Raw genomic sequence first — 18,962 nt, forward strand, 5'->3', positions numbered from 1 at the left:
CCCTCATTTAACATGCAAATCAATTTATAACTTTTTTGAAATGCGTTTTTCTGGATTTTTTTGTTGTTATTCTGTCTCTCACTGTTAAAATACACCTACCATTAAAATTATTATAGACTGATCATTTCTTTGTCAGTGGGCAAACGTACAAAATCAGCAGGGGATCAAATACTTTTTCCCCCCACTGTGTGTGTGTGTGTATATATATATATATATATATATATATATATATATATATATACACTCACCTAAAGGATTATTAGGAACACCTGTTCAATTTCTCATTAATGCAATTATCTAACCAACCAATCACATGACAGTTGCTTCAATGCATTTAGGGGTGTGGTCCTGGTCAAGACAATCTCCTGAACTCCAAACTGAATGTCTGAATGGGAAAGAAAGGTGATTTAAGCAATTTTGAGCGTGGCATGGTTGTTGGTGCCAGACGGGCCGGTCTGAGTATTTCACAATCTGCTCAGTTACTGGGATTTTCACGCACAACCATTTCTAGGGTTTACAAAGAATGGTGTGAAAAGGGAAAAACATCCAGTATGCGGCAGTCCTGTGGGCGAAAATGCCTTGTTGATGCTAGAGGTCAGAGGAGAATGGGCCGACTGATTCAAGCTGATAGAAGAGCAACTTTGACTGAAATAACCACTCGTTACAACCGAGCTATGCAGCAAAGCATTTGTGAAGCCACAACAGGTACAACGTTGAGGCGGATGGGCTACAACAGCAGAAGACCCCACCGGGTACCACTCATCTCCACTACAAATAGGAAAAAGAGGCTACAATTTGCACAAGCTCACCAAAATTGGACAGTTGAAGACTGGAAAAATGTTGCCTGGTCTGATGAGTCTCAATTTCTGTTGAGACATTCAGATGGTAGAGTCAGAATTTGGCGTAAACAGAATGAGAACATGGATCCATCATGCCTTGTTACCACTGTGCAGGCTGGTGGTGGTGGTGTAATGGTGTGGGGGATGTTTTCTTGGCACACTTTAGGCCCCTTAGTGCCAATTGGGCATCGTTTAAATGCCACGGCCTACCTGAGCATTGTTTCTGACCATGTCCATCCCTTTATGACCACCATGTACCCATCCTCTGATGGCTACTTCCAGCAGGATAATGCACCATGTCACAAAGGTCGAATCATTTCAAATTGGTTTCTTGAACATGACAATGAGTTCACTGTACTAAACTGCCCCCCACAGTCACCAGATCTCAACCCAATAGAGCATTTTTGGGATGCGGTGGAACGGGAGCTTCGTGCCCTGGATGTGCATCCCACAAATCTCCATCAACTGCAAGATGCTATCCTATCAATATGGGCCAACATTTCTAAAGAATGCTTTCAGCACCTTGTTGAATCAATGCCACGTAGAATTAAGGCAGTTCTGAAGGCGAAAGGGGGTCAAACACAGTATTAGTATGGTGTTCCTAATAATCCTTTAGGTGAGTGTATATATATAGTAGGGTTTTCCCTGTTAAACACTAATAAACACAATCTGGGTCGGGGGCTGGGGCTGGGGAGTTCCCTGAACTCTTGTGTGTAGGATTTTCATTGGGTGTTTTCTTCATGTTTAAGGAGTTTAATGGCCACTCCATTGTGATGATAAACTGGTTTAAACAGCCATTTTATTTTATGTATTTTATTAACAGTTAGTTTCATTGTTCTGGCATGCAGTCCTTATCCAGAATAAGTAAACGGGAATGCTTAAATCATTCACGATGCAGGGAAATCAGTGTGTGACATTTTAACGTAAATTAACAGAAATGAAATTACTCATTTAATTAATATTAGAAAGTGACTATACTTTCTGTGAGAAGTACTGAGGAGACTGTTTAATTATTTTCTTATTAGGTAGCTGAAAAAGTACATTGTTGCCCTTAGGCTGTTCACATATACTCAGGAGGGGGAAAAATAGAATTGAAAGTGTTCAAATTCAGGTTGTTCTCCTGCAGATTCTTTTATACCAGATTCAGAGAACATGCGTTTGCAGTGTTGTCTTTACAATCTAACTTGTGCTGTAAACTGACAATTACTGTGTGCTCCTCCTGATTTACAATAGATGAAAGAGAATGAACCTTTAATCATCATGGTTCACACTATGATTGAGAACTCCGCGCCCAGGCCTCAACTGTACCAGCAAGTAAGGTCTTGGAAAAATGAATGGCTTTGCAATTTTTTTTTTATTTTCCTTTCCTTTTGAAATCATCAATCCAAAAGTCCTTTTTTTTTAATTATGTTTTGACAACGTTTTCCTCCTACTGTCCTCATGACATTTGATCTTCCCTTGTTTGTACCAAAGCACATCTCATTCATTGCTTTCAATAGAAAGTGGACCAGATGTGGCATGGCTTATAATGTTTGCTTCTTTGTGGAGCTAACCTCCCTCCCTTTCACAGTGAACCGTAGTTGATGGGTTTTGTACATCCTTTACTGTGTGCTGGGTTTCTTTCTTATTTCATGACTAATTCAAAAAGCAATTCTGGTGAAGGAAGTTGAAGAGGGTATTAGATCCAGTTTATGGAAGCTGAAGTCTTGGATTCTCTTTTTTTTGTTTTCCTTTTTCTCCTTATGTCTAATGTTGTAGACGGTTATAACACTACCTCTCTTAAATGCCCAGGCCAAAGACATTGCTGTACTTCCCAATTCCCCAATAACTTTTTAGAACTAAAAAGCACATCCATACATCACACATGCAGTTTCGTCCTATTGCATTACATAATGAAACTATAGAAAGAGAGAGTACACTTTTTGTTTTGGTTTTGATATTTTCTTCTACTTAAATTCTTTCCAGACCCTAAATCAATTATGCGTTCCCAAGAGAAGCTTCTGGTGTAAAGATAGCTCATTATTAGCAATCTTGCACAAATAAGCCTATCATGGAAATGAGAGCGGGTTTCTGACTGAGGAAGCTAACTGGCAGCATAAACATTAAAAAGCATTGGTTTTAAATCTTAGCAGGAGTGTTCTTTTCTAAGTGTTCTACAAAGTGAAATACTCATGTCAGCTGAGCGTAATCCCTTTGCTGTGTTTTTTTTTTTTTTTTTTTTTTAAGACAAGGTGTGCAAGAATGCAAAACGCCAATATGGAAAAAATAATTTGTTTTGGTCAATTAAAAAGTGGAAAAAGAATACCTAGACAATTTCTATGTTCTAGGCACTACTGCAGCTCCCCTTTACCTTGATTCAAAAGATTCACTTTCAGTTGTATGGGAATCTGCAGCTCCGATTTTGTTTGTTTTGGGGCAGTGAAGGGCCTGCTGTTCCTTGTTTGCCATCTCTATCTCACTTCATAGAAGCACAATTGAACTGAAGTGGGTCATGTTTATAATACTAATAAACAAAATAAAGTGCTGCACAAAAACAATCATGCCAAGCATAAACAATAAAAGCACTCAAAATGCACAGATGTGAAAAATGATCTGACAGCAAGTGTTTTTTCTGTCAACACATAATCAGCATTGAGACTTTTCCCTGTGAAAAGGTTCAATTCGTGTAAAAGTGAAAACCAGATTCCTGAAGAAAGTGACAGACTCCTCCAGACTTTTGGACAATCATGATTGAGGGAAGTCAGGACCTAGACTTCTAGTTAGTCTTCTGCCATTGATTACTTTCCCTCCTTCATTTGATGAATAACCTGCTTTTTGAAACTTGCATTACAGTGCAGTTGAAGCAATAGAAGTCTCTTTTGGGATTATATTTTAACGTGCATAACCTGCACATGACATTTACATCGGTATGATTTATAGAAATGTTCTGAAAGTACAGTGAAGCGGTTCAGCTATATCTTTATTTTTTAAGGCGAGTACGTTGTCCATACAGCTTAATTGGGAGTAAAACTGCGATCATACTGATAAATAGCACCAGCTGCAGCAGCATTTTGCATTTTAACACTATAAAAACATTAAAAAACTAAAAAGTACATTTTCAAGGGCAGCTTTTGTAAGGATACCTGTGCACCAGTCTTTTAAAGACAACTACACCAATGCAAGAATTGATTGTGTTAAAAGATATTTGGGGTCAAACTGAGTATTCTCCAGCCAGCAATTTATATATTTCAAGAGGTTAACATCTCCTATGGACTGTCCAACAAGGGGAGTTTTTCTTTTTTTTTTTTGGGGGGGGGGGGGGGTTGGTTTTTTATTTTTTCTTCTCATGTGGCATAATGTTGTATTAAGAATCTGCCCTGATTCTTGTTACAGATCTGTCACTTATATGCCAGGCAAAAATCCAACATTTTATTTTTTGTTTTTAATCCAAAAAAGCCAGTTCCCCCAGTCAAACATTAAACACAGTTGGCAACTCAGTATAAACTTTATACATCACCTGTTTCTTCATTGTACAAGCAGATTAAAAGTTCAGATGCACAAAACACAGAATGCATCAACGTAGTGAGGTGCAGAGGTAAGTAAAGATCCACATGGCTCACAGTGCCGTGTGTGCATTATGTTGTGTTTATGGCAGACAAAAGGTCCCAGCTGTATGTCACTTCTTTGCCACTTTTGTATACCTTGGATGTAAAAGTGCTGCTGCTTGTTCATACATCAGCACAGCGCCACATTCCATTTACACATGTTTAAACCAGAGACATGTCTAAAATTTTCATGTTTATTTTTATAACACCAACCCTGCAACTGAAATCCTCACCAGTGTGTTTTGCATGCTCTTTGTGGAATGTCTCAAATATGATGCTTGTCAAACAGATTTAAATATATATTTATAAATATACTTCATATATATATGTATATATGTTTTGGACATTTTGTTTTTTTTATGTACCTTTTACTTTGGGAAAGGACTATGTTGACCATTTTTAGTATGAAATATGACCTCTCAGTCAGTGTGCAAATGCTATCCTTTTGGTCTGAATAATGTTTTTTGGAACATGTAAAAGGTGGAACTGTCTTGAGAATTCGATTTTTGCTCAACAGATTCTGTGGCTCGTCTTCACAAAGTAGAACCTGATATTCTGCACCTTCAATCCAAAATGCTTTTACACAAAGAGCTTGAATGATATTCTAAAAGGGATATTATATACAGTGAGGGGAAAAAGTATTTGATCCCCTGCTGATTTGGTACGTTTGCCCACTGACAAAGAAATGATCAGTCTATAATTTTAATGGTAGGTGTATTTTAACAGTGAGAGACAGAATAACAACAAAAAAATCCAGAAAAACTCATTTCAAAAAAGTTATAAATTGATTTGCATGTTAATGAGGGAAATAAGTATTTGACCCCTTCGACTTAGTACTTGGTGGCAAAACCCTTGTTGGCAATCACAGAGGTCAGACGTTTCTTGTAGTTGGCCACCAGGTTTGCACACATCTCAGGAGGGATTTTGTCCCACTCCTCTTTGCAGATCCTCTCCAAGTCATTAAGGTTTCGAGGCTGACGTTTGGCAACTCGAACCTTCAGCTCCCTCCACAGATTTTCTATGGGATTATGGTCTGGAGACTGGCTAGGCCACTCCAGGACCTTAATGTGCTTCTTCTTGAGCCACTCCTTTGTTGCCTTGGATGTGTGTTTTGGGTCATTGACATGCTGGAATACCCATCCACGACCCATTTTCAATGCCCTGGCTGAGGGAAGGAGGTTCTCACCCAACATTTGACGGTACATGGCCCCGTCCATCGTCCCTTTGATGTGGTGCAGTTGTCCTGTCCCCTTAGCAGAAAACACCCCCAAAGCATAATGTTTCCACCTCCATGTTTGATGGTGGGGATGGTGTTCTTGGAGTCATTCCTCCTCCTCCAAACATGGCGAGTTGAGTTGATGCCAAAGAGCATGATTTTGGTCTCATCTGACCACAACACTTTCACCCAGTTCTCCTCTGAATCATTCAGATGTTGGCAAACTTCAGACGGGCCTGTACATGTGCTTTCTTGAGCAGGGGGGCCTTACGGGCGCTGCAGGATTTCAGTCCTTTCAGCTCTTTGGTCTTGGCCATGGTGGAGAGTTTGGAATCTGATTGATTGATTGCTTCTGTGGACAGGTGTCTTCTATACAGGTAACGAGCTGAGATTAGGAATTAGGAGCACTCTCTTAAAGGGAGTGCTCCTAATTCCTAATCTCAGCTCATTACCTGTATAAAAGACACCTGGGAGCCAGAAATCTTGCTGATTGATAGGGGATCAAATACTTATTTCCCTCATTAACATGCAAATCAATTTATAACTTTTTTGAAATGCGTTTTTTTCTGGATTTTTTTTTTTGTTATTCTGTCTCTCACTGTTAAAATACACCTACCATTAAAATTATAGACTGATCATTTCTTTGTCAGTGGGAAACCGTACAAAATCAGCAGGGGATCAAATACTTTTTTCCCTCACTGTGTGTGTGTATATATATATATATATATATATATATAATTGTTTTTTTTTGTTTGTTTTTTATACACGTTAATTGTCATCATTTCAAATTTAATGTGTAGCTGTATTTGAAGATTAAACAAATAACTTTCTTTATGAGCATGCATTAACCTTTAATGCTGTTTTTAGTCTTTAAGAGATAATTAGTTTGAAGGAGTTTCTTGCTTTGTTTTAGGGTTATTACAACACCACTAAGTACAGAATTACTGTCACAGGAGATTGTCATGCTTGGGTTTTTCTCAACAGATCATCATATGTAGGCTTCCCTACAGGCAAAATGCTAATGCACAATGTTCACACTCTGAACATAATTACCAGCTACATCTGTTAAGCCTACATTGTGCAAAACAAGTTTGTACGTTTTGTTCTTCTTGTAGATTTAGTTTTTGTGTGTTTGTTTGTTATATGATCCCCAAATAAAAGCACTTGGATAACACATTTGAGGAAACATTATAGCTCCAAAGTTGTAATTTAGCTCTGTATAGCAAAAGTGTTTTTTGTGGTGACTAGGGCTTCATGACATGGTGGCACTTATGGTGCTGTAGCACATGACAGTAGCTGAACTGGTGCAGATAAAATCCAATATGTCTGAAGGGCTGCCAGCTGTGCTCTTCAACAGAGCAAAACAAAGGAGGGGTTGGCATTTTCTTGTCCTCACAGATGTCATGATGAAGGGTCGTGGCTCTGTGGATCTCTGCAATTGTAATATAGAAACGGCAATGTGAGCAATACAAATAATAAAAATGCATGGTGGACGATGAATGTTAAAGCTTTAGAAACGGTTGTAATATATATATATATATATATATATATATTACAACCGTTTCTAAAGCTTTAACATTCATCAATATATATATATATATATATATATATATATATATATATATATATATATATATATAGATGAATATATATATATAGATGAATAATCAATAATTGTTCTTGATAATGATGGTATGCTGCATTGCTGATACAGGATATCTTTTTCTTCTATTTTTAAATATTTTTCTTCTAAAAGCTGTACTTTTTGTAGTTGGAGAGAGGGTGGTTATGTGGGGGAGAGAATGCTTTATCTCATACAGGGATAAAACTAGGACAGGAAGTAGTGAAGGTGGATTATTGTCTTCAGGTTCCCCATTGTGAATAAGACGGAGCAAATCTTAAGATCTTTACAATCTTTTCCGAGTTTTGAGGCAACAGTCACAGGGAATATTGCCCTAATCTGTTGTCTTGGGGGAAAAAATATTACATGGAAAAAAACATATAAACATTTAAAACTGAATAAGGGTTTAGCTGTGGACCTCAAGACCAGATTTCTATTGCAAAATATTTAGACCGTCTTTGAATATGTGACCCAGGGTGCTCAGTGTTTGAAAAATATATTTTTTTGTACTGGTAAGATACCACTGAAGATTATATTTCATTGTGTGGTGGAGTTGTGGTCTTACATTTTGAAGTGAGTGTGCAGGTTATAGGACTTGTGTGATGCTTTTTCAAACGGTTGTTGCTCATTTTTATAGATGTCCCAAGATGAGTATCGGGATACAGCCTATATCTACAGGCCAGAGGAACTTGACATTGATGTAAGTAAATTCGGATCCTTTAAAGCTGGGTGGAAAAAATTCTGCAACTCCACTGGTATAACATATTAGTAGATCTCAATGGCAAAAGCTGTCCATGTGTATAGGCTATGTTTTCAAGTCAAGTCAACCTTTATTTATAGAGCACATTTAAAAACAACAACAGTTGAGCAAAAAGTGATTTACAGATCAAACAAACAAAATAAGATTAATATACACTCACCTAAAGGATTATTAGGAACACCTGTTCAATTTCTCATTAATGCAATTATCTAACCAACCAATCACATGGCAGTTGCTTCAATGCATTTAGGGGTGTGGTCCTGGTCAAGACAATCTCCTGAACTCCAAACTGAATGTCTGAATGGGAAAGAAAGGTGATTTAAGCAATTTTGAGCGTGGCATGGTTGTTGGTGCCAGACGGGCCGGTCTGAGTATTTCACAATCTGCTCAGTTACTGGGATTTTCACGCACAACCATTTCTAGGGTTTACAAAGAATGGTGTGAAAAGGGAAAAACATCCAGTATGCGGCAGTCCTGTGGGCGAAAATGCCTTGTTGATGCTAGAGGTCAGAGGACAATGGGCCGACTGATTCAAGCTGATAGAAGAGGAACTTTGACTGAAATAACCACTCGTTACAACCGAGGTATGCAGCAAAGCATTTGTGAAGCCACAACACGTACAACCTTGAGGCGGATGGGCTACAACAGCAGAAGACCCCACCGTGTACCACTCATCTCCACTACAAATAGGAAAAAGAGGCTACAATTTGCACAAGCTCACCAAAATTGGACAGTTGAAGACTGGAAAAATGTTTCCTGGTCTGATGAGTCTCGATTTCTGTTGAGACATTCAGATGGTAGAGTCAGAATTTGGCGTAAACAGAATGAGAACATGGATCCATCATGCCTTGTTACCACTGTGCAGGCTGGTGGTGGTGGTGTAATGGTGTGGGGGATGTTTTCTTGGCACACTTTAGGCCCCTTAGTGCCAATTGGGCATCGTTTAAATGCCACGGCCTACCTGAGCATTGTTTCTGACCATGTCCATCCCTTTAGGACCACCATGTACCCATCCTCTGATGGCTACTTCCAGCAGGATAATGCACCATGTCACAAAGGTCCAATCATTTCAAATTGGTTTCTTGAACATGACAATGAGTTCACTGTACTAAACTGGCCCCCACAGTCACCAAATCTCAACCCAATAGAGCATCTTTGGGATGTGGTGGAACGGGAGCTTCGTGCCCTGGATGTGCATCCCACAAATCTCCATCAACTGCAAGATGCTATCCTATCAATATGGGCCAACATTTCTAAAGAATGCTTTCAGCACCTTGTTGAATCAATGCCACGTAGAATTAAGGCAGTTCTGAAGGCGAAAGGGGGTCAAACACAGTATTAGTATGGTGTTCCTAATAATCCTTTAGGTGAGTGTAGAAACAAAATAATTTAAAATTAAATGCAAAACATTTGGAATACAGCATCATAAAATGTATCCCTTTCGAAATATTCAATAATCTATTCAAAAGCTACAGAGTAAAAATACGTTTTTAAAGAAGATTTAAAAATGGCTAATGATGAAGCTGACCTCACATGGAAAGGGAGACTGTTCCAGAGATTAGGACTAATCACAGAAAAGGCACGGTCGCCCTTAGATCTATAGCGACAATGAAAGACCCTTAGTAAAAGTTGATCAGAAGTCCTAAGCACTCTGACAGGGGAATAAGGGTGTAGAAGATCACTGATGTATTGGGGTGCAAGACCAGATAATGCCTTGTAGACATAAATAAAAATTTTAAAATCAACCCTAAATTTCACCGGAAGCCAGTGTAGAGATGCTAAAACAGGGGAAATGTGATCCCTCTTTCTTGACACTATTAAAAGCCTACCTGTTGCATTTTGAACTAGCTGTAGGCAGGATAACGCAGTTTGGGGCAGACCAATTGAATTGCAATAGTCTAACCTTGATGTAATAAGTGAGTGGATCACAATTTCCAAGTCTTTATAAGAAAGAAAATGTTACATTTTTGCAATAGATCTCAAGTGAAAAAAACTACCTTTAACAACAGCGCTGATCTGTTATAGAAAAGTAGCGAGGAGTCTAAAATCACTCCAAGACTCCTCACATGATCTTGTACATTTGACTGAGCTACCAGACCAGGTAAGGAGGACATGGAGGAACCTAAAATCAGAACTTCAGTTTTGTGTTTCAAGATAAATAATATCAATGTTAATACTTCTGCCAAGTGAGAATAGGAGATTTTTAGGATTTTATATCAGTTTTATAGACTGATTTTGTTTTTGCTATTCTGCAGCAATTCAACAACAATTTCAGTAATAATGTGGCTGTTTTTTGGCTGTTTTTCGTCTCTCCTGAAGTTATTTATTTCTCCCCACTGATCAACCAAACACTAATTAATTTCTAAAGTATTACTATTACTTTTTCCTCCATTTCCATTCTGATGCTTTGAATCTGTGTAAAGGGGAAGGCACTATGCTTGGGAATTCAATGCATTCTTAAAGCTGAGCGATATTTTTTCCCCCCCATTTGGCATATTGACAGTAATCATTGAACCCAGTGGATTTAGTATCTGCAAAAATAAATTGGTTCGCTAAACACAGTAACAAACAGAGATAACTCTCATTCAAGTACGCAGTGTGCTGTATTTAAGTTGTGCAAGTAACTGCTTAAAACACAAATGGTTAATAATTTAGCATTCCTGCAAACAAAGTGTACAGTTAAAATTTGTTTGATCTTGACAATTATACCTACAAGAGGAGAAAGAGTAGACACATTTTTTATTTTATTTTATTTTCATGTCTGAAGGAAGATGTAATACCTTCTGCAAACAGCAAATCCTTGCTAATAAGCATAAAACTAGCAATTTTCCGCTATCCTGCTTAAATTGAAACTTCATTATACATTACCAAAATGTGCTGAATTAATAGGTATCCAAACACATTCTGCATTTAACATTAAGCTTTGTCTACTTTTTAGACTGCTATACAAACGGGTACATTTCATGTTTCATAAGTATTGCAGGGAATTAATTGTAATCTATATCAGTCGTGGTAATGAATTCTATAACCCATTAATTACCAAAAGTAAATGTTGACCTTTAATTCATCTTGATACTTTAAAATCAGTCATGCAGGTCATGTATGGTTAATTCCATTTGCAATGAAAATCAGTGTTATACAGTTGTTCTGTGGAGGTGTGAAAAAATTAAAAAAACTACTGGGAGTCATTAATGTTTGGGGCCAATATTCAGAATGAAAACCCTTTTATAACCACAGCATCCGTGAGTAATACATGTATATGTTTTTATTATTCCCAGACTAAACTTAGCAGACTATGTGAACAAGACAAAGTGGTGCGTACCCAGGAAGAAAAGCTGCAGCAACTTCACAGAGAAAAGGTATGAGTGTAACTCACATTATTTATTCCTTTGGCCAAGGCAGTAATCCATTTACAAGAATGCATTTTATTTTTTCTTGATTGCACAAGTGCAGTTATTTGTTTTTCATATTTTTGGGGAAGCAAATGGGTGGTAAACTGCACAATAAATTAAAATGTTTAATGTATCTGTCCCCCCAAAAAATCTCTTTGTTGTCCACCTGTGCTACAGCACACACTGGAGCAGGCGCTGCTGGCTGTCAGTCAGGAAATTGAGATGAGCGCAGACGATCCTGCTGCCATCCAGAGTGTGGTGCAGCAGAGAGACGTGCTGCAGAATGGCCTGTTGAGCACCTGTCGAGAACTGTCTCGCGCTAACGCAGTGAGTTAAGCCCTGGGAGGGATAACCGCACGTGTTCTAGCACTAACCATCGTCATATTTTGTTCTTGCTCTCAGTTCATTTTAATCTTTATTTGTTCTAAAGATGTATATTATATTTTATTGATATTTACTTTCTAGGTTTCTAGGTGCTAAAATAATAAATAAATGAAAACTATGTAAGTGCAGTGGAGGGCCACAGCTGTGGTCCTGGGGTTGTGGCATAACATTCTGAATCTGGTCTCCGCTCAGCTTTTACTTACTTAATTGTTCTGTGTTTTTGCAAGTCGTATTTGCAAATTTGCTAATTAAACCAGTTTGGTATTATTTCCAAGTTGTGTGCCAGTGAGGTTGCAAAGAGACCATGGGCCCCATATTCAAATTTCAGCGCAAAATGTGTACAAAAATATACGACTTGATGGAGAGAGATATATACACACACACACACACACATGCATACATTATATATGTATATGTGTATATATATATATATATATATATATATATATATATATATAATATGTGTGTGTGTGTGTGTGTATATATATATATATATTTGGGGATTTGAATATGGCAAGTAATGCACATTTTTGCGTGATTTGTGTCACGCAAACCATACGAATATCTAGCCCCATGACTCTACAGGAACAGGACTGGCTACTAATGTTGTACTGCCTTGTATTATCCTTGTTACATGATAAATGTTATATATGAAGCCATTTTTACCCTTGTTAACCAATGGACTTAGAAAACAAATGGACAGTATGAGCTCACAATGACTCAAAATAGTTTGTTATACACATTTTTAATTTTTAATTTGTGCATGACAGGGTTAAGATACTATCTTTAAACCCTTCTTTTTGCCTTTTTATTTTGTAAGATCTGAATTCAAGTTCTGAATTTCATCTGTTTTCTCCAATTCTTATGCAGTCATAAGAATACTGCCTTTTTTATACTACTGTTAAATCACCCGAAGTCTAATATAATAAACAAAACATAATTAGTTCAATTTGAGAGAATAGTCCATTAGCCATTACTTAGTATGCAGCATATAATAAGCTGCAGCATATAATAGCACCCACAGCAGGCTTAATACGCCAATGGCTGAAGATAAATACTGCCAGCATTATAATTTTTTGTATTATTATTTTTCCAAATCAGAATGCAGCCTATGTGGCATGTATATCAGTTATATATTTTTTCTTAATGTTAAATTTAGAACTAAGGATTCACAGCTGAAGTACCCATTATTCAAATTGATTTAAACACATAAAAATTCATCACTCCTTTTAGCACTTCTTGCAGGGAACAAATGTTACTGTCAGTTTGTGTTATTCTCTTTTTTGTGTTTTGTTTCTACTGCATGACATCAAATTCAAAAGGAATTTTTAACATGTCTTAGATCCTCTGGTTAAACAGACACTCTTCTTGGTAATGGCCTCATCGGAAATTCAGACTCTTGTGTATCTCCACAGGAGCTGGACAGGTCGTGGAGGGAATACGATAGGTTAGAGTCTGAAGTCACTTTGGCGAAAAACAATCTACATGAGCAGCTGGAAGCTCTTGGGAACTCACAGGTGTGTACTGTTCATTTGGAGGCAGTGGTGCAAAGTCCCTTGCTTGCCTTATTTTAATTTTCTATTTATTACTTATTCCTTATTCCGTTATCCTATTTAATTGTTCTTCCCTAGTGTTAGTCACATGTTGGTTATAATAATATTGTATACACTAGTAAGTGTCTGCCTAAACTAAAAAGTTTACAATTGTACATTGCATGAATGCCTTAACACAATTTGAATTAATTAAAAAAAAGTAGGAATGGGTATTAGATGATTGACTGGGGGGTTGGACCTTTTTTTCCCAACCTGTCTAAGATTTATTATACCCTTGGCAAAGTCCCTACTACTGGAGCAATTTGAAACCTTCCCAAAAATAATATCTGTTTTCCAGGTACCTAATGAGGGCTGGGTAATTATCTTTAGTGCTGAGGCAATTTCCTTCATTTAACAAATAAATGTGTGATATGTTATTAAATATATATATATATACACCGATCAGCCATAACATTATGACCACTGACAAGTGAAGTGAATAACACTGATAATCTCGTTATCATGGCACCTGTCAGTGGGTGGGATATATTAGAAGCTGGAAAAATGGGCAAGCGTAAGGATCTGTGCGACATATATATATACAGTGAGGGGAAAAAGTATTTGATCCCCTGCTGATTTTGTACGTTTGCCCACTGACAAAGAAATGATCAGTCTATAATTGTAATGGTAGGTGTATTTTAACAGTGAGAGACAGAATAACAACAAAAAAATCCAGAAAAATGCATTTCAAAAAAGTTATAAAATTGATTTGCATGTTAATGAGGGAAATAAGTATTTGATCCCCTATCAATCAGCAAGATTTCTGGCTCCCAGGTGTCTTTTATACAGGTAATGAGCTGAGATTAGGAATTAGGAGCACTCCCTTTAAGAGAGTGCTCCTAATTCCTAATCTCAGCTCGTTACCTGTATAGAAGACACCTGTCCACAGAAGCAATCAATCAATCAGATTCCAAACTCTCCACCATGGCCAAGACCAAAGAGCTGTCCAAGGATGTCAGGGACAAGAGTTTCAATGATCATGAGAACGGTGAGGAATCAGCCCAGAACTACACGGGAGGATCTTGTTAATGATCCCAAGGCAGCTGGGACCATAGTCACCAAGAAAACAATTGGTAACACACTATGCCATGAAGGACTGAAATCCTGCAGCACCCGCAAGGCCCCCCTGCTCAAGAAAGCACATGTACAGGCCCGTCTGAAGTTTGCCAATGAACATCTGAATGATTCAGAGGAGAACTGGGTGAAAGTGTTGTGGTCAGATGAGACCAAAATCGAGCTCTTTGGCATCAACTCAACTCGCCGTGTTTGGAGGAGGAGGAATGACCCCAAGAACACCATCCCAACCGTCAAACATGGAGGTGGAAACATTATGCTTTGGGGGTGTTTTTCTGCTAAGGGGACAGGACAACTGCACCGCATCAAAGGGACGATGGACGGGGCCATGTACCGTCAGATCTTGGGTGAGAACCTCCTTCCCTCAGCCAGGGCATTGAAAATGGGTCGTGGATGGGTATTCCAGCATGACAATGACCCAAAACACACAGCCAAGGCAACAAAGGAGTGGCTCAAGAAGAAGCACATTAAGGTCCTGGAGTGGCCTAGCCAGTCTCCAGACCTTAATCCCATAGAAAATCTGTGGAGGGAGCTGAAGGTTCGAGTTGCCAAACGTCAGCCTCGAAACCTTAATGACCTCTGCAAAGAGGAGTGGGACAAAATCCCTCCTGAGATGTGTGCAAACCTGGTGGCCAACTCCAAGAAACGTCTGACCTCTGTGATTGCCAACAAGGGTTTTGCCACCAAGTACTAAGTCGAAGGGGTCAAATACTTATTTCCCTCATTAACATGCAAATCAATTTATAACTTTTTTGAAATGCATTTTTCTGGATTTTTTTGTTGTTGTTCTGTCTCTCACTGTTAAAATACACCTACCATTAAAATTATAGACTGATCATTTCTTTGTCAGTGGGCAAACGTACAAAATCAGGAGGGGATCAAATACTTTTTTCCCCCACTGTATATACACCGATCAGCCATAACATTATGACCACCTGCCTAGTATTGTGTAGGTCCCTCTTTTGCCGCCAAAACAGCCCTGACCCGTCGAGGCATGGACTCCACTAGACCTCTGAAGGTGTGCTGTGGTATCTGGCACCAAGACGTTAGCAGCAGATCCTTTAAGTCCTGTAAGTTGCGAGGTGGGGCCTCCATGGATCGGATTTGTTTGTCCAGTACATCCCACAGATGCTCGATTGGATTGAGATCTGGGAAATTTGGACACCTTGAACTCATGATTCATCAGACCAGGCCACCTTCTTCCATTGCTCCGTCGTCCAGTTCTGATGCTCACGTGCCCATTGTAGGCGCTTTCGGCAGTGGACAGGGGTCAGCATGGGCACCCTGACTGGTCTGCGGCTATGCAGCCCCATATGCAACAAACTGCGATGCACTGTGTGTTCTGACACCTTTCTATCAGAACCAGCATTAACTTTTTCAGCAGTTTGAGCTGCAGTAGCTCGTCTGTTGGATCAGACCACACAGGCCAGCCTTCGCTCCCCACGTGCATCAATGAGCTTTGGCCACCCATAAACCCTGTCACCGGTTCACCGCTTTTCCTTCCTTGGACCACTTTTGATAGGTACTGACCAGTGCAGACCGGGAACACCCCACAAGACCTGCAGTTTTGGAGATGCTCTGACCCAGTTGTCTAGCCCAGTGGTTCTCAACCTTTTTTAGGGAAGGCACACCCAGGCACTTGGAATTATCCTTTGGCACACCACATTATATAATCTTAAAACTGGAGTTTAATCACAGATTGTATTGTTTTTATATTGCTAATTGTATATAGCCAATCAGTGCACCATGCATTCCGAACAGGCAAGTTTACTGACGAAAATACAAAATAGGTCTACCATTATAAACTTATCAGTGCAATTGCAATGGCCAGCCTGAAACAAATTGAGGTTCAGACTGGACAGATAAAAAGTTTTGACAACAATGTAACAAGTGATAATCTTAAACATTGTTGTGCACTCCTTTTCAAATCGAGAAAAAATACTATAAAACAACTGAGCTAATATAGCATTGTATTCATTTTAAATTATTAATCAAAGTATTAATTCAGACATCGATAATGCGTGTCAAAGGAAGTGTAATTTGCACCGTCATTTTAATGCAGGCATTAGTTTGTTCTCTAATAATCACAATGATATCGTGAAACGAATTTTCTTAAACTTAAACCGGTATCTTCTCCGTAAATTGTAAGTACGTTAAATGCTTATAAAGACTACAGATTATTTTGTTATATCTGTGAAAATACACGGATCAAGCAATTTATACTTAAGGGGATTTAAATGCCATGTATTGTTCTAGCCATGAGAAATGCTGTCACTGGTTTCAATTCACCGGCACCGAAACCGCACAATGAAATCAATGTTATTTTTAAGTATCAACACCTGATACTATGCATATTGTTTCTGCAATGAACACATTATTGCCGTCTTAACTTCTTTTAAGTGATACCTATCGGTTTGTAAAAGTTTAAACTTTAAACTTGACATGTGAGCATCCCGTTAATAGTTATACTGTGTTTGACATGTTAAAGAGCCATGCCACTGGTTAGGACGAGACTATTAAGTTTGTGTGATTTGTTTTGTTTTAGGCTATAAACATGTTGCATGTTATTTTGGTATTAAATTAAGTATTTCATTACACAGGAATTGTTTGTAATTTACGTGGATTTCTCTTAAATTTAGATAGGATTGCTTTTATTACTGCACTTACAATTTTTTGGTTATACTATGCCTGTGCTGCCGTTTTGCTTATTATTATGCTTTCATAAAAATATGTAATTCAATTGTATTTATTATCATTTTTATTAAAATGCGTATTTTCTACTGTATTACGGCTGCACACATTTAAAAAATAAAATCTGACCTCCAGATGTTTTATTTTTAGATAAAGTCCTTTAAAGCAGACAGTACATTGTCCCGTGGTGGACACATCTTGCACTTGAATATTTGTTCAGTTTTGTCTATGAAAGTGAACTGCCTGCACTTCCACGAGTCAATCCCTGTCACACACGCCTCGCACACACGTCGCACACACGTCACACACGCGTCGCACAGCGCTGCACAACTGCATGCTGCTGGGAGGCTCATGGCGTCCATTCTGCCGCTCGTTGGCGCTGAATCAGACGCTCTTTGGCGAGAGACGTGTACATGAAACAATGTTACACAGATACTATCGTGGGTCCCTTCAGATTTGTGCAATTTCCTTACACTTGTACACTTTCATGTAAATGATCTAGAAGTAATCCGTAATCTCTTACTCCTTTTAAAAAGTATCGGTAATCAGAGTACTCATCTGACAGGAGTAACTGTAACTGGAATACAAGTATCAAAATATCTGAATATGGCACTACTTGTATTCAGTTACTGCCCTGTGTGTGTGTGTGTGTGTGTATATGTATGTATGTATGTATGTATGTATATATATATATATATATATATATATATATATATATATATATATACACTCACCTAAAGGATTATTAGGAACACCATACTAATACTGTGTTTGACCCCCTTTCGCCTTCAGAACTGCCTTAATTCTACGTGGCATTGATTCAACAAGGTGCTGAAAGCATTCTTTAGAAATGTTGGCCCATATTGATAGGATAGCATCTTGCAGTTGATGGAGATTTGTGGGATGCACATCCAGGGCACGAAGCTCCCGTTCCACCGCATCCCAAAAATGCTCTATTGGGTTGAGATCTGGTGACTGTGGGGGCCAGTTTAGTACAGTGAACTCATTGTCATGTTCAAGAAACCAATTTGAAATGATTCGACCTTTGTGACATGGTGCATTATCCTGCTGGAAGTAGCCATCAGAGGATGGGTACATGGTGGTCATAAAGGGATTGGACATGGTCAGAAACAATGCTCAGGTAGGCCGTGGCTTTTAAACGATGCCCAATTGGCACTAAGGGGCCTAAAGTGTGCCAAGAAACATCCCCCACACCATTACACCACCACCACCAGCCTGCACAGTGGTAACAAGGCATGATGGATCCATGTTCTCATTCTGTTTACGCCAAATTCTGACTCTACCATCTGAATGTCTCAACAGAAATCGAGACTCATCAGACCAGGCAACATTTTTCCAGTCTTCAACTGTCCAATTTTGGTGAGCTTGTGCAAATTGTAGCCTCTTTTTCCTATTTGTAGTGGAGATGAGTGGTACCCGGTGCGGTCTTCTGCTGTTGTAGCCCATCCGCCTCAAGGTTGTACGTGTTGTGGCTTCACAAATGCTTTGCTGCATACCTCGGTTGTAACGAGTGGTTATTTCAGTCAAAGTTGCTCTTCTATCAGCTTGAATCAGTCGGCCCATTCTCCTCTGACCTCTAGCATCAACAAGGCATTTTCGCCCACAGGACTGCCGCATACTGGATGTTTTTCCCTTTTCACACCATTCTTTGTAAACCCCAGAAATGGTTGAGCATGAAAATCCCAGTAACTGAGCAGATTGTGAAAAACTCAGACCGGCCCGTCTGGCACCAACAACCATGCCACACTCAAAATTGCTTAAATCACCTTTCTTTCCCATTCAGACATT

General features: G+C 38.7%; 1 protein-coding gene across 9 annotated transcripts in view; it reads left to right on the forward strand.

The window, feature by feature from the left end:
- The window catches only part of plekha5 (pleckstrin homology domain containing, family A member 5), a 238,727-nt gene that overhangs the window by 202,776 nt on the left and 16,989 nt on the right, over positions 1-18,962 (forward strand). For all 9 annotated transcript variants that reach the window (XM_066705579.1, XM_066705577.1, XM_066705580.1 and 6 more), the window contains 4 exons: positions 7,898-7,960; positions 11,299-11,379; positions 11,590-11,739; positions 13,212-13,313. In XM_066705579.1, the coding sequence (XP_066561676.1) occupies positions 7,898-7,960; positions 11,299-11,379; positions 11,590-11,739; positions 13,212-13,313 (396 nt within the window). The remainder of the gene's footprint in view (positions 1-7,897; positions 7,961-11,298; positions 11,380-11,589; positions 11,740-13,211; positions 13,314-18,962) is intronic.

This window comes from Amia ocellicauda, chromosome 5 (genome assembly GCF_036373705.1).
Source record: "Amia ocellicauda isolate fAmiCal2 chromosome 5, fAmiCal2.hap1, whole genome shotgun sequence".
Classification (NCBI taxonomy): domain Eukaryota; kingdom Metazoa; phylum Chordata; class Actinopteri; order Amiiformes; family Amiidae; genus Amia; species Amia ocellicauda.